Source organism: Neocloeon triangulifer, unplaced genomic scaffold, assembly GCF_031216515.1.
Source record: "Neocloeon triangulifer isolate White Clay Creek 2 clone unplaced genomic scaffold, ASM3121651v1 ptg000015l, whole genome shotgun sequence".
Taxonomy (NCBI): domain Eukaryota; kingdom Metazoa; phylum Arthropoda; class Insecta; order Ephemeroptera; family Baetidae; genus Neocloeon; species Neocloeon triangulifer.
The window spans coordinates 4714066-4738692 of record NW_026775557.1 but is presented as its reverse complement, the minus strand read 5'-3'; the positions used below and the strand labels follow the sequence as shown (position 1 = coordinate 4738692).

General features: G+C 36.6%; 2 protein-coding genes across 4 annotated transcripts in view; one reads left to right on the top strand and one right to left on the bottom strand.

The window, feature by feature from the left end:
• Nucleotides 1–24627, bottom strand: part of LOC132202858 (thrombospondin type-1 domain-containing protein 7B-like) — a 105839-nt gene that overhangs the window by 32374 nt on the left and 48838 nt on the right. For both annotated transcript variants that reach the window (XM_059630128.1, XM_059630129.1), the window contains exon 4: nucleotides 21631–21682. The gene's annotated coding sequence lies outside the window, so the exon portion shown is untranslated. The remainder of the gene's footprint in view (nucleotides 1–21630; nucleotides 21683–24627) is intronic.
• Nucleotides 3114–5673, top strand: LOC132202313 (transmembrane reductase CYB561D2-like). 2 transcript variants are annotated; one of them, XM_059629157.1, is made up of 4 exons: nucleotides 3114–3490; nucleotides 4257–4525; nucleotides 4735–5007; nucleotides 5059–5673. In XM_059629157.1, exons 1-3 carry the CDS (start codon nucleotides 3239–3241, stop codon nucleotides 4976–4978), a joined length of 765 nt encoding a protein of 254 aa, XP_059485140.1. In that variant the 5' UTR covers nucleotides 3114–3238; the 3' UTR covers nucleotides 4979–5007; nucleotides 5059–5673. The 2 variants fall into 2 exon arrangements, with proteins under 2 accessions (XP_059485140.1, XP_059485139.1); XM_059629156.1 differs by having other exon boundaries at nucleotides 5070–5672.

Sequence of the window (24627 nt, the reverse complement as noted above, 5' to 3'; positions counted from 1 at the left end):
AAATATATATTTCTCGAGAGCCGCTTTTGCGAGGAAAGCAAGGTGGAGTGCGGGCGTGTGTTTAGTTCAAGAGGCGCACAAAAGGGCATCAATATAAATGGCCCTGCCCGGAATTGGCCCAGGGAATTCCGACAGACTTTCTCACTTTGCCGAGGCGCGGAACAAAATTGCGGCCTCCATACCAGTGCAAAAACTTACATTGGGCACTTGCAGACTTTTGCCTCTTGTTAGGTAACCGAATGTTGTTCGTCGGTGCTCCCTTCAAGAATGGGCAATTTTGTTATTCCGTTTCTTCCGTGCAGCCAAAATGAAAACGGAATGTTTGAGCGCTGTGATAGAAAATATTTTGCTCTCAGTATTTTTGGAAGAAAATAGGTCTTATTGAAAATGTCTCTAAAATGGTAGAACTTATTTATTATAATCACATTAAGTTCGTCTTGGGAAATAATATGGGCAAAGAAGGCAGGATATTGTTTTTTCTGAAACAATAAACAACTCACAAAAACCCATCGAGAAAAAGCCGATTTTAAATTCAAATCACCATGAAGTCTGTATGGGTTAACTATCATTAAAAAAAACAGCTTTTTACCTAAAATAGTACACTTATGGTGAAAAATTTGATTATATTATCAAAATTATGCGTTTCAGGCTGTTTATTGGTGAAATTTTTTAAAATAAGTTTATTCTAGAAAATCAAAATAAGGGATTCAAAGTGAAATATTAAAAATAAAAATAGGTGACTAAAGATATTATATCTTTATAAATGGCTGCTTTTGGGCAAATATATAATAAATGAATTAGAAACTCTTAAAATTTTAATTATATTTTTATTATTTTAGTTCTTTTAATGCAATAAAATATTCAAAATATTATTATTATTAATATTATTCATTTAATCCATCATTAAATATTTATTATTATTTTGAATATTTTTTTATTAATTTTTATGGAGTCAAGAGTTATAAAACAAATATTCCGACTCAAAGTGATCAAGTTTAAAAAATATGAAATAAATATTATTCCCTCTGAACCTGGATTCCAATTGTGTATTATACTGATTCATTGCTAAAGAGAATGAAAAATTTGTAGATTCTTGTCAACCTCTAAACTTAAACTTAACTAGCTTTCATCTGATGATTTAAAGAGGTAGGCAGCACGTGTATTTGATAACAAGCGCCGTTTGATTGTAAGACTGAATTATTATGCAACACGCTTTGCAGCTCCGCTGATTCAAGCACATCCACTTTATCTACATACGTGCCGCTCGTCTGCCTTTCCCAACGATTCGTTTCGATAAGCACAAGTGCGGAGAGTTCTTTCTGGCTGAGGCCGTTGCATTCCTTCAATCAAGTGTATGTCTCAAAATTCTTTAGGACTTTTGATCGTCAAAGACCTGGAATTTTTTAATTCAATGCGTGAAATTAAACAAAGATAAAGCGGAAAATTTAAGGGCCTGTTTCGCATTTTCCCCTCCTTATCACTGAAATTCAAGTTTGCTCGCACAGAAAAGCCGCGGCCCAGATAAGAGAGCGGATTTTCCGTTTTATGGCCGCTCAGTTGCCACATAAGCCCTTATGAATTATTTGTGCACAGACTCATTTTTAATATCGCGGCGCGTCGGGCAGACGCTCTCTTATTGCTTTTTATTACTCGGAGCTTGTTGCTCTCTCGCTGCGAAACAAGAAGTCAACGACGAGGGACGCGTAAAAATAATTATTTCGGCGTGCCGAGCATTTCATTTCAGATTTTGTATGCCCGCCGGTCGTGCAGACGCGGTGAAGAGAGACGTGCTGTTTTGATGTGCGGCGCAAAAGAACTTTCGGCCGACGTGTGTTTTCACTGGATTTCCCAGCAGGACGCACGAACCTCCTCGCGTTTTTATGCTCGAGTTTTAATGGAGGTCACTTTTAAAACACAATTGACTAGACTAATTCTGATGGCATGCTTTTTAAGAGCGTAAAATAAGCAATGGTAATGAATGTGTAGCGTTGTATCATTTTTCAGTTGTGCGGAAAATTTTTCCTATCAGACATTTTTTCTGTAGGAAAATGGTATTGTATACACTGATTTGCCAACAGAATTTTTTTTTAATTATCTTACTTTTTCAAAATTAACTCAAATGGCATCAAAGTTAAAATTTTTCGCTTTATTCAAATTATGAATTTTGAATGTAATGGAACTAATAAGAGCTCAACTAGTACCGTATGATAAGTATGCAAGTCGTAAGTTTTATAAATTTTTGCTTTTATCGGCATTGTTTTGAAATTTAAATTACAGTTCAGGGCTCTGATCCACAGCACGTACAAGATAATGTTGCACGCTCATTTAGTATTACACAAACCGGAATAATCTCTATCAGTACTTAAGATGAAATATAATTATTTAACAACACACTTTTTCAAATGGGCAATTGATTAAAAATAATTACAAATATAAACGCATCAATAAAAAATTTATATAAAATTTTATGAGGTAAAAATGGCTAATAACTGAATCAAAAACATGTATATTCTTTTTTTAAGATATATATCACATGATTTATGTGCTTTCTTCTTTCCAATAATTTAAGTTGATTTTTTTCCTTTTATCATTTCGTTTTTATAATATTCGTTTACTATGCTGTATCTCACTTTTGGTAGAGATTGCATTGTGGTACAACAAAAAACTTAATTCGCAACTAATTGAATTTATTGCCTTTCTCGACATCATATTAACATTTTATCCTTATTTAATAGGCATTTGCCCTGGAACTATGATTTTATTTTTATATCAAAATATTTATCAACCAGGGAATTCTGACTTAAAATTAATATTATTATTGTTGTTGATTTTATTAAAGTCAAAAGCTCAAGCTGCTGATGCAATGTTTCGATACATATTTTTTTCTTTACTTATTTCACAACTTTTCTTGGATTTTATAGCTTACTCTGCTTGTAGCCAGTTCAATACTTGCATTTATAGTATTTAAAATTGAAAAAAGCGTATCTCCTGCTCGTCAAATGTCAAGCGTAACTATCACAGAAAAATCTGCATAAATACCCCATATCAAACAATTGTGACGATAGGACACGTAGTACTCGATTCATCGCACGCGGGCACAAAGAGCACTCTTGAGACTCTCGAGATCGTGGCAGTTGATAGCGATTGTTTATTAAACAGCAGCAGACTGACGTACGCCTAGTCTCTGGTTGGTTGCCGCGTGGTCAGCACACACAAACAACAAGAATATAGTGCAAACATGGCATCAAAGCTGGACTCGGCGAGCCTAGAGATGGGCGGACGCATGAACGGAAACGGCATCTCGGCCAAATCTGCCCACGGCGGCGAGTGGCAGAAAAGCGCCGGAGCGCCCGACTTTAAACTCACCCTGCTCAGTTTGGTCGACGCCGTGTGTCATGGGGTGGCGATTTCGCTCGCAATTTACCTTTTCTACGACTGTTTGCGCGAGTACCAGCTGCTTTCATGGCACGCACCGCTTTTTACTCTGGCGGTAAGGAAAATACAGTATATTTTTTTTGACACGATAAAAGATTTTAAACTTTCTGTGAACAATCCGCGCGGATTCTTTAAATTGCCTTAGGAAAAATAAATTATGAAGTGAAAAATGTATCCAATTTTATTAATGCGACCTCTAAACATTAATAAAATAGACCTCAGATCCATTTTTCACTTCATAATTTTTCCTAATGCAGTTAAAAGAAACCGCGCGGATTACTCACAGAAAGTTTTAAAAACTTTCACTGCGTAGGACATTTTATTTTAAAATGATAAAAGATTGTTGGTCATAAAACTATATTTATATTTTAAGAAAAAATTTTTTTTTAAATAAATTTAATAATTTTCATTATATAATATTTTACAATAATAAAATACTAATTTATTTTTAGAAGTTACTGCCATTACCTGATCATGGCTAAAAAGTTGTGGAGGAAAATAGAAAAAAAAATTATTTAATTAATCCAATTGAGAGCAACTTAATGTGATCATTCATTTAAGATTAATTTCAATTGTTCACTTTGAAATACGCTAAATATTTTTCGTAATTCTAGATAATTTAAACAAAATCCTTGATAATTACTTGTTTTTTTTTTCTTTTTTTTTCAGAATTTATGTTTCACAAAATATCAATGATTTACATTATAAAATAATATAAAAAAATTAAAAAAAAAAAAAGATCAATTAATCCCATATGCTTTTGTAAATAATGTAGCAAGTCTGTTCAAGGTTTAATGAAATTTGTGTGGATATATCCGCAGTACATGCTGTTTATGACCGAGGGCTTCCTGATCTTCCTGCCGCACAGTGCGCTCACCAGGGGCTGGAGCCGCAAGCATCTGGTCAAGCTGCACTGGATACTGCAGCTTATCGGCTTCATCTGCATTGTTCTCGGCATGATCATCATCGTGGTTTACAAACTTTTGAACAACAAACGCCACTTTGCCAAACCGCATTCCATCACCGGACTAGTGGCGGTTATTTTCGCCGTTGTGGTCAGTCTCTTCGGATGGTGGACCAGGATTAACAGGCGAGTAAATGAAAAGTTTGGAAGCAGCATTTTGCAGCTAGATTAACCAGTTTTGCACAAACTAAAGATCTGGGGATTTAATCGAATATCAGATATTTCTATAAAATACGGTTAAATCTTTTTAAGATATGATCTTTTAATAAAAATTTTTACGGCAATATTGTAAATCTTTAAAAAAAAAAAATAAAAAAAAAAAATGCAATTTTCAGGAAGTACCACTATGGTTTCAAGTTATCGACGCTGAAACTATTCCACGCCGGTCTGGGAGTGGTGGCCTACGGCGTTGGGGTTGCGGCACAGGTGCTCGGCTACTACTCCAACTATTACATAAAGAAGCACGACGTCGACTGGCGAGTGTTCCTGTCTGTGATCACGGCCCTCCTGGGCACGACCACCTTCCTCTTTGCCGTGGCTAGTCTTTACAAAAGACTGAGAACTTATCTGCATAAGTGAAAAACACACCGGCCGCAGGCAAACACAAAGTGAGCACAAAGGAGACTGAAAATAAAATGAAATTGATCAAGCAACGGCAGCGTGATTTCAGATCTGCTTGTGGGGTAATTTGAGATTCGACGCCAACACTCAGAATTCGATTTACTTCGCAAAATTGTAATTTAATGTAAATTTTTAATATGGAAAAATGTGTGAATTAAAAATTGATAAACGTGACTTTCAATTATTTAAATAACAAAATTGTAATTTAACTTATATTTCCGCGAGAATTGTGCGAAATGAATGATTTAAATAACAATTGAAGCGATTTCTCTTCAAATGACTGCAGTTCAGATGTGAGAAACGTGGGCGTCGGAATTATTTGCCGACACGTACCAGCCCATAAAGTTCAAAGGGCCTCTTCTTTATTACGCCCCATTCAGCTCCTTGTCGTTGGTCTCTGGTGCAGGTATTTCCTTTGAACGAACCGAGCGAGTGCTTTGATAAAGTACATTATTTCTGCGCTTGCGGTCGGAGGCTGCAAAAATGTGTTTCGCCGTCAGCACCTTCATTGTCATCGTGCCCTTGCCAATGACACTTCGCCCTCCTCCGACTTACGCGCCGGTGACGGAATTTCCATCAAGAAGTTTGCTCGCAGCTCTTCTCATAAAAAGAAAAGTGAAACTTCCAATCGTTTTTTTTTTTGTGGGGAATTTTCTAGTATTAACTTCTGAAAAATATCTGCTAATTTTTATTTGAGCTGGTTAATTTGCTTTAATGTAATGTAAATAATAATTTCTGAATGTTTTAAGCAATCCGGGTCAATTTTTTATGAGAAATGTCTTCCCCAATTTTTTTTCTAAATACTGAATTTAATTTTAATTATTTTGCAAAGGTGTTTTTTTGGCATTTACTGCGTGTTAATGAGACTGTACTTTATAATTATGCCGTTTTTATAGTGAACTTTGAAAGTTCATAGGCGGCTATACTTGCTTTACTTATACAATATTCAAATATGCATTTTGATATTATACAGAAAAAGTCCCATTCTGCAGCCGGCAAAAGAAATGTGGCGGTACTTTTGCGGCGGCATCAGTCAATAGGACGGACCTAATGGGGCGCAACGTAGATTACCCGAAGGCACCAGTGGCACGGCGGCTCATTCCAATATCCCGGCCACCAGATTATTACGTGAAATATCTCGCACACGGAGCGGAAAAGTTTCCCAATTCGCCCAGGGATATATGCAGGAAAAAAGCAGCTCTCTCGTTTTATACATTCGCCGGCGCTTATTTTCAATTCCGATGCACCCGAGCTGAAATAATTTCCTCCTTTGCAGCTTCGATTTTGTTTTGGCGGAAGCTTCGTCGCGGCTAAATTCAAGATCTGTGGCATAGAAAATTAAATTTCGCCTCTCTGTTTGCAAGGAAACGCCGTGAATTTTTATTGGCACCGTTTCTATCTCGGTGGTCTTTCATCGGATTATCCTCAACGTTGGCAGAGAGGGAGCGCAGAATGAAAACCATGAGAGAGAGAGAGACCGATTGATGGATTAAGGCCGTGATTTCCCTTTGACTGGAAAAGGAGCGTTTTTTCTCGCCAAATAGTCGGTTGAATTTCCTTTCAAGTGAGCACGAGCAAAGGGCCATATAATTGCACCGCGGAGATTTTCTTTCAAATAATTGCCAAAAGAAAGAAGGTCTTGTGTTTCTGAAGGAAAAGCGAGCTGGGCGAAAAAAGTTGATCGATTCGCAACAACTCTAACCCAGACGCAAAGCCACCAAATGCGGATTTTCTCTTCTTTCAGGATTGCAAAGCTGGTGGAAAAATCAGAGCCCCACTTCTTAACCCGGAGTTAAGCCGCTCATTACTTTTTCCTGCTCCCGTCGTCTCTCGATCTCCGTGGCAGGAAAATTGCATTGAGAGAGCCGGAAAAGAGGATTTTTCGTAATAAATTCAGTGCCGCAGGCTTCTGGGCGAGAGTCACGTCGCCGGAGAAAAAGTTGGTTTCTTTTGGCTTCCCTGCCTTTCTTCCTTGTACGGATATATCACTCGAAATCAAATTCCAATTCCGCTCTCGCCATTGTGATGCCGTGGAATTCCAACTCACACGCATGCATTGGGTCTCTTTTGTCCGACCAAATCGCATTTTCCTTTGCTATGCCTGCCGACACTTCCATTTTCTCGGGCCGACCTCTGTCATTTCCGAACCATTTGACGCCTCCATCAGGCGTCTGCTCTGTTTATTGGATTTGGTCTGTCGTCTCGCTACTTAAATATTCATTGCTGTAGGTCACCATTGCATTTAGGCAGAGTTATTAACCCATCAGTGTCTGAAATAGGACAGACACAAATTTTGACCCCACAATTATCTGCTTTTTTTTTAATAATATTTTGTTTTGGCTTACAAATCTGATGATTAATTAATGAGTAATATTATTGAAAATTAAAATTTAAGAAACTCATTTGGATCCTCTTTTACTGAAAATTGTTCAAATAAATTTTATTAAACAGAACAAATTTCTAATTATAATAAAGTGTAATTCTTTAATTTTGTATTCATAATACATTTTGAACCACGTTTTGCCGTTTTCATTTTCAGAAATAGTTGGCCGGAGATTTTGGATAAAATTGGAATTCCTCTTCTTGCGGAATATAGAATGTGATTTAAAATGAGGAAAAGCAAAAATATTCCACGTGAAATTCTGAAGAGGCGGTGCGTTTTACGCTTTCATGAGCTCACTAAAAATTTTCGCGTTACTTCCTAATTTTGTGAAAATATTTTTTGTGTCCTCATCGTGGTAGCATGGCATTTTTTTTACGGTTGAAGATACAAGAAAATTTTAGGCTCTTCAGTCTTTACGTAAAATAAATATAGATTTAATTTATAAATTAAACATATCTTTTTACTCTTGTCCTCGGCGGAGAGAAGCAGTAATAAACTTCTTCCAAAGTAAAAGTCTCTCCACTCAGCACATTAAGCAGCGTCACATTTGAGCAAGAGATAAAAAGGGGTAATACAAATAAAATGCGAGTGACGTCGGAAAGCAGCAGCGGCGACCAATGGGTGCTTGTATCGCGAGTTAATGATTCGGAAATAATTCGCCGCTCTCGAAAGCAATAAAAGTCGGCCGTAAAGAATTTTCTTTCGTCGAAATTTACTTCTTCTCCTATCCCGGTCATTACAACTGGACGTCCCCCAGCTTTTCTTTCCGTCCAGCAGCACCGCAGCTGTTCTGGTGGAAAAAAGTGGAAATTCAATAAAAAAAGAGGCGGAGGAAAAGGTCCCCGACGTTTTATATGTTGGGAAATAATAGTAGACGCCGACATTAAAGAAGATGAAGCTCAGCCTACGCAACGTGCCCCAGGCTTACCGTTTTATGATGGGCAATTTTTCTGTGTCTATATAAGCGAAAAAATATTACTATCGTGATTGAGAATTTAATGTGCCAGGAAAATCACAAGCTTCGTGAGAAATGCTATTAAAATCCGTAATAAACGTGGGGGCAATTTTATTGAAAAAGCGTCGAGAGAAAAATAAAATTAATTTTTATAGAAAGCTCGAGAGAGAAATAATGGCTTGAAAATAAATAAGCGTATAAATCTAAAATTTAATACCAAGCATGAAGACAATTGCTATATTTTCTTGTGTTTTGGATTTGCTAAGCAACCACAAAACTCGAGGTGTTGAATATTATTATTATTATTATTGTTGTTTATTCTTGTCCGACAAATATTACATACATGTTATATGCACAGATCACAAAGAAAAATTGAGATAACAATTTTTGGGAGGGAAATGTTCTTGGACAAGAAAAGGCGCCGCCTCTAGCAAACATTTTGCTAAAACACTCGAAATCAAGAAGAAGTCTCATGCCGAAACGAGCCTCAGAACAATTCACAATAAAATTTCTTTCCTCATTGTTTTGATAATCAAACATATATCATGCCGTGACTTCAGTTTACGTTTGTCTCAAATTGTTTAGAAACACCATCGCAATGAATGCTTTGCAAATAATGACACAAAACAACGGGAAAAGAGGCTTTTGTCGCAAACCGGAGGCGGAAAATAAGCACCCATCCCGTTTTGTAATTAATTAAAACCGAGAGACGCTAATTAATTCCAAAAGCTGTGTTCACAGCCTTTGAAGCAAAACTTTCCAGTTTTGCGGTTTTACTGACGAGCGATTTTAAATTTTATTGACGTGTCATGCTCGCGCCAATATAAATCATAGCTTTTTATCCGAATTGGCATCAGCCGCAAAATTAATCTCGTGCCAACATTGCGCGCACACTTCATCAAGCAGATCGTTTTTTTATTTTTATTGCATGCAATCAGCGTCAAAAGAGCGATCACGGACAAAATGCCGCCAATCTGCCCTCTCGGCATGACGCTTTTCACTGATTTCACTCCAGCCGCACTCTCAGCAATCCGTGCGGAAAAGTGCCCTTTGTAATTCAAAAAGGGAAAATTCCATTCCGCGACGTGCATGAATTCAATTACGTTCAAAAGCTGCTGGGTAATATATTTAAATTTTGTTGCTGCTTTACGAGCTCAGTTTAATAATATGTTAAATTTTTTTGTACCATTTTACATTTTCATTCGCTACAATAATTTGCATCATTTATTAATTTATAATAATTAATATTTAAAAACCAAATTATTTACACTGCTGTTTTTTGTTTTTAGTAAACCGACTTTGATAGAGAGGTTTTTTATATTAATTGGAAACTATATCATAAAACGGGGTGAAGAGTTATGAAAGTTAATACTGTATAAGATAATGTGGAAAACAAATAAAACAATTTGAAAAGGGTTAACATAAGTATGATATTTTTTAAATTATTTTGCTCTTTTATTCAAGAAGTGTTGATTTTATTTGAAAGTGACTGCCGAGTGTTGGTTTCAGCTTTGCTTTCGGAAAAGCCATTTATTCCGGCGTGGATTGACAAGCGTGCGAGCTCATGTGTGTGTTTTCCCATTCATTCTCGCGCGCCACTCGGAAAAGCGTCACTTGCGAATTCACGTGAGCGCGTTCGCGGTAACAAACGCACATATCCTGAGAGGATTTACAGCGAACCGGCTGCGAGGAGGGCAGGTGACGAAAATGCCAATATTGGGCAACGAGGATGGATTTGCATAATAGCCGCTCAAGTGAAACGAGACGAGAGCGACCCATGAGCCGTCGACGCAAACCAACAAGTGTCACATTCTGCGCCAGTCGGTACAAAAACAAATCGGAAATCAGACTAACAGACGAAAAAAAATAAGGACTCTGTTCTTTTTGTTTTGCACAATATTGAATATTTACTTAGATGAATCAGATGAATAAGTAAAATTTATTTTTATATCAAAAAAATCAAATATATTGAGAAGTATCTAAAATCTGAATAAAACAATACAAAAGGAAAATACCCATTTTGGCCTAAAAAAATTATATTTTTTTCTGATTTGTCTCAAATTTCTGTATCTTTCATTTGAAGAGAACTTCTTTTTTTGTTAAGAAAAATAAAACTTTTGGCAATCAATGAGCCCCGCCTCAGTAGTCTGCAAATTGGAAATGGGGAAAGCGATTGATTCAACAGATATTACAAGTGTCCAACTTCCTGCTATCTTGTAATCTGCTGGGCCATCCACTTCAGAACTCTCAAGAAGGAAGCAATAAAAGACTACCGAAAGAAAAAAAGAACTCCTCTAGTTATCCACGAGAGGTTCTCTTTCGTTTGATGAGATTTTCGACCGGCTCTCGAACCAGCAAAGTTGTGATTAAAAATAAAGTAATATACCAACCTAAATTGAGATTGCAAGATGTAGAAATTAAATTGGCCGATTGTGAAAATTTTAATACATATAGCGTTAAAAAAATATAAAAAAATCGCGGACAGAGGACAAAAAGCGTACACAAGTGCACTTTATAATTAATGAGGCCTCCTTTGTTTTGCGTCGCGAGGGCCGAGTGTGCCGCCGTCATCAAAAAGCAAACGTCGCTTGTTTCGTATAAATACGTGTGTGTGGAATTCACGGCGAGTGTTGTGCGCGACACACAAATTATGCAGTCATATTCCGAGAGAGAGCTTAAATGTCAGGTTTCTGTTGTAATCAAAATTTTCGCGAGCGCAGCAGCAGCGGCAGTGGCGGCTGCGGAACATTATATAATGAGCATCGCAAACAAAGACCAAATTAGAGCAGCCGCGCCAGCAAAAGCTGCCAGAGGAAGTGAGCAGGCAGCCCTAGTTGTTTCGGCCGACTGTCGGCGTAAGCAAAAATTGTGATAATAATTGCGAAGCGAAAAACGCGCGACTCTTCCTGGCCGTTTCTGCTTGACAGAGTCGAAATGATGATGATTCAGGAGAACTGCACCATTATTTTTTTCAGCAAATTGTATTTTTACACTTTTTTTGAAAGTGATTCTAAAAGACAACATTGGCATACTTGAATCACTTATTTGCGCTGAAACGTCAAAGCGAGTTTTTTCTTTTAAATACAGACCATGAAGAGACAATTCTAATTATTAGACGAATAAAATTAGGGAATTTTTAGATAATTTTGATGATACGTGTAGTTGTTTAATTGCTATTTATTTAAGTTCATTGAGAGTAAAAAAAAATTACCAGCTTGTTTCAATGCCGTACATTGCAACCGGCTCGATTAAAAGCTCAAATCATTTTAATGCAGGTTAATTTGGAAGACGAACCAGTTTTAGTAGAAATAAGTAGCTGCCTTATTTTATCAATATGTTTTAAAAATGAGATACGAGATACCCAACGACAGTTGAAATGATCAAACTCTTTAAGTTCTTCACCTCAATAACATCGGTCTTTTAATATATTCCTCTTGCCTTTAATTTTCATTATTTTATAATTTTGAAGTAAAAAAATTTCGCAAAAAAAAATTAATTACTTTGTAACCACCAAGGAAAAGCCGACTAAATTAAAAACTCCGTTGATCGTAAAAATCTTCAAACAAAACTTAATTATAAATTAAAAATTCACCCATTTGACCTTTCAGAATCTATTTGCAATAAAATTATAAGGAAAACTGTGAATTAAATAAATAAAATTAATTTTAGATCATCAGTATATCTTTTTTGAACCAGACATAAAAATCAATCTGACCACAGATAACCTGATTACAGAAATGAGAGATTAAAATCCTTTAAAAGATTTTACCAAGCCCTGACCTGAAAAATGCAAGAGATTTTTTAATTAATCACACTAGAATTCTCCCAAAATATTTGCCTTAAATTCATATAATATGCATCGGGCTGTGAAAACAAAAATATTCTCTATGGATGCAAAATATATTGTATACAGTTAATTGATATAATATCAAAGTAAAATTTCCCTTCGGTTAATTTAAATGCCTAGAATGGTTTGCTTCATTTTACATTTTCCTTATTCACAACAAGCTGCTGAAATTGCATGCTATTTCTCAAGCAGTGTTAGTACAAAGTTTAGCATACACCGTCTTGCAATAAGGGAAGGAGTGAAAATTTAAAGCAGCTCGCAAAATTGGAGGATTTGCCACACGCCGGCATGCAAACGAGTTGCTACACGCGAAATAGCCAAGTACGTATATAAGCGGACGGGGTGCGATATAAAAATGTATGAGATATAGTGCGACGCGCGCGTAAAATATTACATCCCCTGGAATGTTCAGCGCTGCGCCGAGCGAGATCGAGAAAAATGTAAATTCCGCTCCGGAACGGCTGACTTGCTGCCGGCTTTGCCTTGTTTTTTATTTTCTCAAAAAGGGAGGAAGAAGAAACACAAGAGAAGCGCAAGGACGAGCCGAGAACAAACGCACGGCCTAGCTTAAGCAAAGCCTTGAAGATGTTCCACATTTTCAGTAAAGAGAAATCTTGGAAAAGTGTAACTTATATCCAAGCGTTCATATTGTACACTTTAAACTATAATGACTTTTTATGTGGACACGGAATTTTATGAGAGCGTCTCTTGCTCTGAAAATTACAATGGCTTTTTAAAGAACACAGCACTGCACTCCAGATTCCAACATTTGCGAGATTCATTTTCTTTCTCCGCATTACAATCTCTATATTCAAACTGGTTTAATTAAAAAAAAAAACTCGTCTTTGGAAATGATCCTTTTCATTGCTCTCTAGAGTGGTTTTAATCTGAAAATTCCTTTCGAGAATATGATAAAGTCAATACAATGTATGTCAGGGTATGTAAGCGATTTCCCCGTGAAATATTTTAATTACATGCATGCAGAGAGTATTTTTTTTTCTTTTAATAATCTTGTTGTTTAAATAGTTAAATTGCTCAGAGTATTTGAAAAAGTAAATTTGTAATGTACAGCTCGGATCATCAGGATATTCCAGCAAAATTATGATTTTTAAATAAAGATGAACCCAGAATGTATAAATTAAGTAATTATGTACTGGGAATTTCCTTCTAAACAACCATTAAAGGCCAACAAAACTTTGTCGTGACCTGAGAAGAAAAAAAGGAGTCTGTCATTTTATGTGACTTTTTAAATAATTTATTCACCAATAATCTTAAATGTGGAAATGTTAATTTAATATTTTTGATCTGTAAATATATTTTTTCAGCGATATAAATCTCCTACTATCCAAAGCATATGCGGTTTGGACATTTCATTAGCAGTTTAAAAGTGGTTTTAGGAGCTTTGATAGAAGCATCAGCACGAACCGACGACTCTTGCCAGGGCAGCAACGAACGCACCACCGGATTATTTTATGCAAAAGAGCCAGCGGGCTTGGCCCGCACTTATCTCGTTTGGACGCTTCGGTTTTGGCGGCGGTTGCAGATTGACCACACGTGCGACTTTCATCTGGCCGCCGTTTGCTCTTGTAGATAAAATTATTAGCCCTGTGCGAGCAAAACTCGTCTGGGTCAGGTGCGCAATTTGCATTTTGCGTGTGCGATTGAGCCGGCAGCGCCAAATTGGTTTGCAATAATTCGTCGCGTTAATTTTTATTGGCTTTTGAGGTCAAAGAGTTGTTCGAGGCTATTACATGAATGTATGGGTGACTCTCTCGATGCTAAATAATGCAAATATGGAGAGCAAAAGCATATTGTGTCAGTCACTGTACAAAAGTGGGGAAAATGTGACACAACTTATCGATTGAATTTTTATTTATTGCATCATTCATTGAAAGGTCGAATAATGAAAATAAGACACAAAAAACCTGACTAAAAAGTTCATAATTATGTAATTGAAACTAGAAAAATGGAAATTAAAGTTTTATCTGTCACAAATATGAGAGGAATGTACTTATAAAATTAAAATTCTATTTTTAATCGTTGGGTAAACCCATAATTTTATTTATTCATTGCGTAAAGTCAATGATTATACAAGGGTCATAGTAAATATGTGAAACTTTTAAAAATAAATTTAAATAAAATAAGTTTTTGCCATTGAGTTTATATTTATCAATCTTTACACTTTAATCAAACATATCCACAGTATTTAAATATCTTCAATTATATAATAATTAAATATTTTGTGAGCAACTTGGAAGCTTATTTTTCTAAATTATATTTGAATAATTAATTGAAATTATACCAGATTTAAAGACTTCGCCTTGCAACATAGTAGCACAGAATTCCAGTGTTTGCGACAGAGGAAATGAGGACGCTCGTATCGTTTGCAAAGAGGGAGGGTTGCGGTTTAATTTTAAGAAAACGGTTAACCGCCAATAAATTTGATTGTAACTGTAATTGTCTGGTGCCAACCCTTCTGCCTCCCGGCATTCACAGTTTAGTTTAAATGGAACTAATTTATTTTTGCGCATTTAAACTCAAATTAAAGTGTCAAATTGAGTACAGTCTTCGCCACTGCCATTGCGAGTTTAGCAGAAACACACTATTATCTTTTGAAATTTGTAAAATATTAATTAATTATTATTCTGAAGGGAATGTTCATTAAAAATAATTCTTAGATGTATTTATCTCTAAAAAGCATATATTTTATCTTTTTTGTTAATTTTCTATATTTTATAACTTATTTTATAACTTATTTTAAAACTTTTTTAAATTTTTTTGCTATTGATTGCAATTTTAGTGCCAACATTGACCTCGGAAACTTAAAAGGTATATGTTTTCACTCTTTTTACCGTCATATTACAAATTACGTTCCTAAATTATTCAACTCTGTTTTGATGGGAAATGCTTTAAATTGACTGTTTGATTGTATTTTATCCCATTCCGCATTAAATTGTTAAACGATTTACATGCTTTTACAAACATATTCAACAACTTTCGCTACGCACAGGTGCGCAATCAGATCGAAATAACACAATCAGATCGCTGATCAGCTCTCGGCAATACCCATATCTAATTACGCGTAATTCAATCCGCTCTCTCATGATCTCAATTAATGCCGGCTGCTCCCATTTAAAATGCATTGGCATGAACGCGACGAACGGCAATAACAATTGAACGTGATTGGCCATAAACTCCAATTAGGGAACTCTCGGCCGACTTGGAGACAAAGGCATAGCGAACAATATGCAAATAATTGATGCGTCCCGCAATTGTGCGCACTGCACGGTGGACCATTCATTTATTCGCGCACTAATTGGCATTCCTGCCGGAATTAATCGCCGGCCAGGCTTCATTGGGCTGCACTAATGGGATTGCGCTGCATCTGTCGTCACCCGGCCTCTCTCTGTAATCACCTGGTGCGCCAACGACCCCATCAATAATGCACGCAAACCGATCAATCCGCGGCTGTACGGCAAACGCGTGTTATTGTCGCAGGGTTTGTCACACATTTGTGCAACCGATAGAGCGGTGCATCGATTCAGGCTTAATTCGCTGCCAGCAAACCAAACGTGCTTTTGCAAATGTTCATTGTGTGGCGGTGTCTACCACTTGCCAACACGAGATTGCACTCAGGATTTGCACGCGACGTCGGTTGCTCGTCTCAAAAGCAGGAGCAGTGGAATCGCGAATGTAACGAGATTTCACCGCCTTTATTCTTCTTCTTCCTGCCTTGTTTCCACGGTGTTGATTTCTCCGTCACTTCCAACACATATGTGTGGGGTGATGAAAATCCGATACATTTTCACTTTAGATCTTGAGAGCGTCATTTCACAAAATTCTATTAATATATTAAAGCGCAGTAAATCTTCACAAGAAGCACACAATTCTTGGCTTTAATAAAAATCATTCAATGCATGAGGCAGTCAAAAGCTTTGTTAATCTCTTGATTTTGCCACAGAATAATGCTCGAATACTCTAATCCAAATCAAGATTATCAAAAATTAAAAATCAAATAATGTGGATATATTTTATATTTATCACTTATTTTTACAAATTTAAAGATCACGGAGAGACCTTTTCTCTGCTGCTGTCTAAGAAAGGTAGAAATCAAGGGTATCTTTTAATGAAAATTAGTGCCTTCATTGACCGAATTTTATTTTCTTCTTACGAATTTCTAAACTAACATTAAAAAAATACCTTTTACTTAAAAATAATGACTTTACCTGAGACTTTTTCATCTAAAATTTGATCTTAAAAAGTAAAAATAAATGAACACACTTAACACTCAATTTTTATCAATTTTTTAACTTTTCAAGTTTCCTTAAACAAAACTTTTATTTAAAAACAAGTACTTGCTCTAAATGTGGCACTAATAAGTAATTAACTTCTTATTTCATTTGGTATTAATTGATTAAAATAATTACGCGTGAACTTTCATCATGCTTGAATGCAGTAACTTTTTGTATGTACCGTACTTCTGAGTACGCTCAATTGAATTCCTAATCACCAGCAGCTTCCAGAGGCATCACGAGCGCACAACACAAACAAATCTGACGAGTTCTCACGACAACCAGGCGAGCACACGAACATGATTGAAATGCAATTAGCGTGGGACGTAAGTGCACGCTGACGATGACTGGAGCTTATGCCTCGCTGCACAGCGCAAACGTTAGGCGGCACAGCATACCCTTTCGGATCAAGGCGGAGTATAATTTCCGAGGGCGCCTTTCACGTTGGGTATTTCATTCGCGCATTCTTGAAAGTCCAATTTAATCGTCTTCCTTGCATGCAGCGGCAAAATTATTACTCCCCGGCTTATTTTATTCCCGCTTTTTGCTTCTGCGATGCAATAACGCGCTGCTCGTGAGCAGATTAATGGTGATTTTAAGCTGCAGAAGAAGTGCATCGCAGATTAAACAATCGCCGCCGGATGAAACATGTTCTCTTGATGCAGCAAAATGCAGCAGCGGTGCAAAAGTTTTGCACTTTTGAGCAGCTCAGGAAGTGAACTTTGTTAATTCGACGAAACACACAAGTCTCTTAAGACTCATTCCAACTTTGCACTTTAATGAGTTGACGTGCACTTTGCAACTTATCAAAAGGGATTCAAAACATTATTACTATGCCGACTGCAACAAAAGCTGCGATCTCGCTATATTGCGAGAGTGAATCAAATTGAATTTTAAATGATGTTTGAAATTTTCACATATATAAAAACTATAGTTTACGCAACGTGTGGAGTAAAAACCACGCTTTGCAAAAAGGCCAGTAATTAGTGTTGGGAAAACAGCGTCAAGTTAATCAGATGCTCTGTTTAGTCGCTGGTTGGGCAAAAATGGAGCAGAAAACGGACTGGTTGGCAACACGATAAACAAAAGCGAGCAATGCAAACAGCATAGGAAAATGTCCGCAGCGCAAATTAATCCCAGCAGTCACGTAAAAAAGATTACACTAGCTAGTAAATGTACGTTCCCGATGATAAAGGCGGTGTGCGTTCAACAATATTTAGGTGGGTTGCTTTCAAAACATCCCAAATGGCATCTTGTTGGTATTGATTGGTTGGAACCACAGCTTGCCTGTAACGTGTTTTGCTTCGTTTGTGACGTTGCCACAAGAAATGATATATAATAAATTGATCAAAAAAAGATAATTTGTTCTATGCTGAGGGTTGATTCAAATAATAAAAAAAAAATCATGTCAAAAATCGAAAAAATCTAAATCTAGATTCAATTCAGAATTTAAAATACACAATTTCTTCACATCTTTAAGCAACAATAAATTTGTTCCACTTGTCATTGATTGGTCTCGAAGAACTAATTTTTGAAAAATAAAAAAAAAATTGACATGATATCATTATTTTTTTTAAAGCTGGAAAATTCTCATTAAAAAAGGTTAAAATAGAAAATATGGAGATTGATATTAAAAGTCGGGTTATAGTCATTCAGGTCAACAAGGCAACCATGTATGAATAAAATTGCAATTGACCTTTGCACCGTGAAAAATCGTTTTTCATGAATGTGTGCAGTGCATATAAATAAATTGTCTGAATTAGAGCGCGCTTACGTGCACTTTGCTGGTCCACTCGAGCTGGCAGTCGGTCGAATCAAAGCACCATAGCATTGCTAATTTGCATCCATTTGGTGGCCTATTTTTCGCCGGTGCAGATCTCGCGCGCCAGTGAATTGTGGGGGAGCTGCGCTTGTCCCAGGCGGGTAATTTGTGTGTCAGCCGCGTGCACCCTTTTCCTATTTGCATTTTAATTGCATTCAGGCACGAGGGAATAGTGAACTGCCGTTTTGCACAATCACGTTCTCGCCGTGTTTGGATTTAAAATTTGTTTTATAATCAGTCGTTTCACACAAATCTCAGTAATTCATTTTGAGGTTTTCATGACCAGCAATGTTTTACTGCAAAATCTAATTACTTTATTTCACTCCGTAATTGTAACTAATTTATAAAGAAATACAATTGTTGAAAAATTTGAGAAGATGGTAAAATATAGGCATTCAGTTACCTTTGATTCCAAAAGTTATAAAGATGAAATAAATTTTAGAATTGAAAATTTCTTTCAGTATTGAAAATAATAACTGTGTTGTTCAATTATTCCTTTCCAGAAAAGCAATTTCCGCTCTTTCCATTTTGATAACTTGTATTCCTCCTTTGCGGCAGTGTTGGCAAGAATTTCCTTATTCAAAACAATGCGCAAAACACAATTGAAGCGCGCGGTGAAAATTGCACTCGGCGGGCGAGAGAGCAACGCCTCGAGTCACCGCACGCGCAATAATTGAATCGCCGGGCAGCGGAGGAAGTGGAGGGAAGAGAAGAGGTGCAAGTAAATCATAAACAAATGTTTGCCTGCGAGCCCGCTGGTCTTTTTGCCCTTTGTGTAGATTCCGCATTTATTTATGGGTGTGTCGGCAACGGCGGCTTTATTAACTTCCTCCGGGGCTGCTTTTGCAAAGAGGCCCGTGTTTGTTGCGCGCTGCTCTCTTGTAGCACTTGAATTATGTAAGAAGATGGCCTCTGCGCTCTTTAGATATAATTCCATAAAGCAGGAGAGACACATTAAGCAGCGCCGCTTTTTGTACCTTGCTGGCGAGAAAGGCTTTTCCGCTCCGCTCGACCGAGCCAAAGACCAGCGAGGTCTTTGTGTGCGTATTTGCGATGGGGTTTTCCACCTGCCGGACTCGTCGACAAGGATTTTCGACGAATCGCAAATGGAAGCTTTGATTGGTGACAGCACTGCGGTGGCATCTTTTGTGCTCAAAGCAATGAATGGTTTTGCGGTGGCGCAATACGGAGAGTTCTAACAATGCGATGAGGACGAAGCGTCAACTTGATAAGGGAAACTTTGTACAAAATGTTTCATACTTAAATAACAATGAAAAATCCATAACAAAAATCTAAATTAATTAATTTACAATCTTGTGTTTAAAAAATATATAAATTGTATAAAATATATTTATTAGCTATGGACAGATCTGTTTAAAATTGTATTTAATTTATATAATTATTACTTAAAATATTTTTAACTTTTATAAACACGAAATTTTGATAATAAAACTGAAAATAATTATAAATTCAAGTAGAAATAGAAATTGTATTATTTAAAAAAATTAATGTGTAAATTTATTCAATGATTGATAAAAACTGTTTAATGATAAGTTTAAAAAAAAATGAATTAATAAAGTAATTACCAAGTTCAAACTATAAATAATTGGAAAAAGAACAATCTGAATATCCAACCCTATTTCTTTACCCACTTCTCCAAAGTATTTTATGGCTGAAACTTTTGTTCTTGTAAAACAAACATTTAAAATAAAGACAAAAAATTCACCAACTCAGATCAAATAGCAAACTCAACCGACTGAAAGCAAACACGGCTCTGTCCCCAAACCGTTCTTATTATTCGTGGTTGGAGAGAAACCTCTCCGTCTCCAAACCGCCTGCAGTCTCTTCATAGTATACCAAGTTTCAAAACTCTGATGACCCGGCCGCTAGAGAGCGAATTCGCGCTAAAGAATAAAGGCGGCGAGAATTTCACTCGGCCGAGGATTTATTCAGTCAGACAAAGAAAGGTACCCATCCCATGCACGGCACCTGCACAAAGACGCGCACGTGTGATGCGAATTTCATTTTATAATGCGCGCGTATTGCGCGTCTCTTGAAGCGGAAGGAACGCCCGCTTCACCTTCCAACAGTTCTCGGATCAGACGTTTCGGAAATGGACTGGCGCAGAGTTTAATTCCACCCATAAAAGGCCTCCTTTTAACACGGGGAGAGCGTACAAATGCGAACGGAAGGTGCAGCCCGTGTGTGTTAATTATTTCTGCGATTCAATGCGCGCACAGCTTTTGTCGAGCCACGAAAGTAGGTGGCTTCGTGCAAAGCTTTTCCTATTGTTTTGAGGGAAATTAATTCTCTCCGAAGCAACTGCTAATTTGCCGGAGTATTTTCTAAAACGAGAGGAAAATTTAGAACAATACAGCGACGAAGTAGAAAGAGTACCTTAAGCCAGTTAAGCCTTAAATCTGTCATATTCCAGAGAATTTTTATTGAAAAATTGAAATAACTTGGTAAACAGTAATTATGTGTGAAATATTTCAAATTTAAATCTATTTGGTTTTGATTGAATTAAATTAAAATGTTCCATTTCTCCTTTGGAAATAATTTCTTTTTCTTTTTTCAGAAAATTAAAATATCTGGAAACCTGAAAAGCGTTATTAAGCAAGCAAATGTGTCTCCATTTACCCCAAACTCATTCCCAGCCAAAATGGAACACTTCCGAAAAAGGGTTACTAATAAAAAGAGATTACGTTCATCAGGAGAACAATAATCGTAGAGTTCATTACGACGGAAAAGGTGTGCCGGGCGTAAAAAGGCAGATTTTGCTCCTAACTCGATCGCAACCCCTGGCACGGGGCGTAATCTGATAAGGAGGGCGCTTTTATGACGCGCCGCTGACAGCCAGGCCGAGGTTGCAGCAGAATTTCCGGCCGCAGCTAATCTCTTTCCCTCATTCCTTCAGACAAAAAAACACACACACCCTCGCTGCTACAAACTATAAGGGTAGGCAACTGGCCGGGCACGTTCGTTTCCTGCTAATAATAAGGAAAGGCCGCCTTTGAACGATCATAAGAGGATTTCATTTGGCGCGAGATTGGGACCGTGATTGAGTCTCGCCCACTCATCAAGCGTTCACGGCCACCAAGAACAAATACGCCAATCATATTTTCACTCTTGGCGAATTGTTTTGAATAATAATTACATTAAAATAAGAAAAATGCAATGAGATCAAGTTAACAAATAGAAAATAAATAAGAACAATAAAATGCGTATTGTTCCTGTGAATTCTGACTATTTTGGATTTATAGCAAAATATTTTACTGTTAATATCGTTTCAAAAATTCAATTGTACTCACCAAAATGATTCCCAGTTTTTCTTCTGACGATCTTTTCACGCTTCTCAGCAATCTGAAACATCCAACCATTTTTGTTAGTTACATTATTTGCACCACAATTCGGCAAATATCGAGGTAAATTTTTAAAATGTTCGCAAAAACTTCCAACAGATCAACCCTATAAATTATTTTAGCAATGATGATACACATAATAAAGCATTGTACGGTTTAAATTATGTTCATTCATTTATAAAGAACTGCAAAAAGAAAATTGAGCAAAATGAAACAAATTCAATATTAATATAATTGAACTGAAAATAAACGTTCAAATTAAAATTATATATTATATCATTTAAATTTAAAAAAAAAAACATTTTAAATTAGTATTACAAATAATTTAAATTATATAATTAAAACTTGTATTTTTTATTATTATTATTATTCTCAAGTAATGTTTGTTCTTGCAATCAATATGGATCTTTTTTCTTCATAAAAATGTAGCTCTCAACAAGCAGGCAGAGTAACTTGCTCATTAGGCAAAGGCGGGCGCGAGTTTGCTTGAATAGATCGACTGATGATTTGCCTTCTCCCTCGTGCTCTTTTTTTCCGTCTCGCATTCAGTTGTACAGTCGCGAACGAACCAAGACATTGATTGCATCGCAGATAACAATCTCGGCAGCCAATGTCTCGGAACTCGTCGCGTCGACTCTCGCAACAACAACAACAAACTCACTTTATTGAGTATATACGTTTCTTTCACGTCATGCGGCAAACCAATAAATTGCAGTGCCAGAGGAAACATTCGAGATACGTGTCTGGAAATTTTCCTCCGAGTTTGTTCGCACATGCAGGAAGCGAGGGGATTGAGGCGCGCACGCCTTTTCTGCTGATAGAGACGCAAAAACGTCTCTCGACGCTTCTTCAGCCGCTTGATTGAAATGGATTTTCTATTTTCTCGCCTTCCACTCCTTGCGGCTGCACTTTCCACACAAATATGCACCATTTTGTAAATTGAGTAAGAAGTGATAGAAAATATTTCCACATTAAAAAAATACTGACCGAATTTTTTATTAACTTCAGTGAAATTTATCATTCAAGCCTCATTACATCTGAAATTATTTTAGAAATTTTGTCACTGATTTTGCAAGAATTGAATAATTATTGATTTATGATGTAAATATTAATAAATAATTTAGGTCAATTGACATAAGTGCAACCCTCAAAAATCAGTTTTTAATTTTTGCCAATATCAATTAATGTGGTGTTAAATTATTTTAATTATTAAGAACCATAATTATTTTATATTTTGTCCAGATATTTTTTCTCTTTTGTGCAATTAATGGATTTTATCACGTCCTGAATATATGTATACTAAAATTATTCTCTTTTCTTTGGGCTTGATAATATTTCTCCTGTAGCTATATTTTCGTTCAAAAATTAAACGTGCGTGAAATTTCTTTGAAAAGCGGCTCAGGTTGGATTTTCAGTAAATTTTCTTTAGAAATCTTTTGTGCCTCCGCTTACAAAAGCCTGAAAAATTATGATAAGCTCCAATTCAGAGCTCGCTTTTATTCATAATTCCACGTGGGACGAAATCTTGCTGAAAAGAGCATCTCTGCGTTGGTACCTCAAAAGAGGCAACTGCAAAGAAAAGCGCTCTCATATTTCCCGTGCCCGGCCTCTTTGTTTAGCGAGAATGAATCTCTGAAATTTCTCGAAACACGGCTATTCAAGCGTGAAAAACAATGCTGGCGGAAAGAATTTGCAATTCATTCTGCGCCCCGGGGAGGCAAAGCGTGCGTCGTCGACAAAAAAAGCAATCCGCCCCTAATTTACACAACCAGACGAAGAAGAGAAGAAAAAATAACCGACCCGACTGCCGCACGCATTATGATAGCCATCTTTTTCCCATCGCATTTTTTTTCTATATATGTATTTTTTCCTGTGTGCCACATGGGCGGCCGACGCAGAGCCATAATATTTCAGCTCGGAACATGGATAACAAAAGTTGAAAGTTGCAGCCTCGCCCGCCGGCCGGGCTTTTCCTCCAAAAGTTACCCCCGACCGGCCTGGGATTCCGCCACTTTCCACCAATGGCCTTTCCAGTCTGCCTTTCATTGTGCTCTCTTAAAATGTGCAGTTAGGGGGCAGTTTGTTTGTAACGACACCAGACAGTCTCTCTTACTTATTCTCAAGTCCCTTGTCTCGACAGAAATTCTGCTCTAACTCTTCCCTCTTTTGCTCATTACGACAAAAGAGCAGCAGCGGTCCTTCCGCTGCGTGAAGATTTTATCGCCCTCCGAGGGCGTCTTGCTCGCGACAAGTCCATTCTGGCTCTCTTTAAATTTTGCATTCTTAAATTCTGCGTGAGCTTGTGACTCTTGGGTCCTGCTCAGTAATAGCGAAAGAGAATTATTTCTCCAGGGGAGGCCCCGACCAACGTAAGGAGTCCCGCAAAATTCTCTCTCCTGAGCTAGAAAGAGCATTAATTTTTTTACAACGCATGAATAATATAATGGTTGTTAGACTATTTAAAGATGGAGGAAAATAGGTCTGAACACTTTTTTAATAAATTTGTCAGAAAAGAACTAAATGTCTTGGTGAATTAATTATACATTGAGATTTTAAAATACCCTATAAATAAATAAACTATTTCATAAAAATCTCTTGTTTCAATTATTGTTCACGTATTTTAGCAAATGGCAACATTTTTTGTATGACAATTAATCCCTAAAACCACCAAAATTGATGAAAAATAAGTTCAATGATAAAAATAAAATTTCCATTTTGGAGACGGTTGTAAGAAATTTTTTGACGTACAAAATTTTTTTTTTATTAATTTTTTTTCAATTAAAACGATGAAAACATCAATTTCCTCAATAATAATTTAAAATCAGTTGAACATAAAAAATGAGAATTTATTTTAAGTATAAAAAAAGCTAGCAGAAAATAAAATAATTATATTTAATGCATATTTAATATTATTTTTATTTCTATCGTTAAAAACAGTGACAACAA

Coding starts and splice junctions, on each gene's coding strand:
- LOC132202313 (XM_059629157.1), top strand. CDS start 3,239: ATGGCATCAAAGCTGGACTCGGCGAGCCTAGAGATGGGCGGACGCATG. Junction 3,491..4,256: donor CACCGCTTTTTACTCTGGCG/GTAAGGAAAATA, acceptor ATATATCCGCAG/TACATGCTGTTTATGACCGA. Junction 4,526..4,734: donor TGGTGGACCAGGATTAACAG/GCGAGTAAATGA, acceptor TGCAATTTTCAG/GAAGTACCACTATGGTTTCA.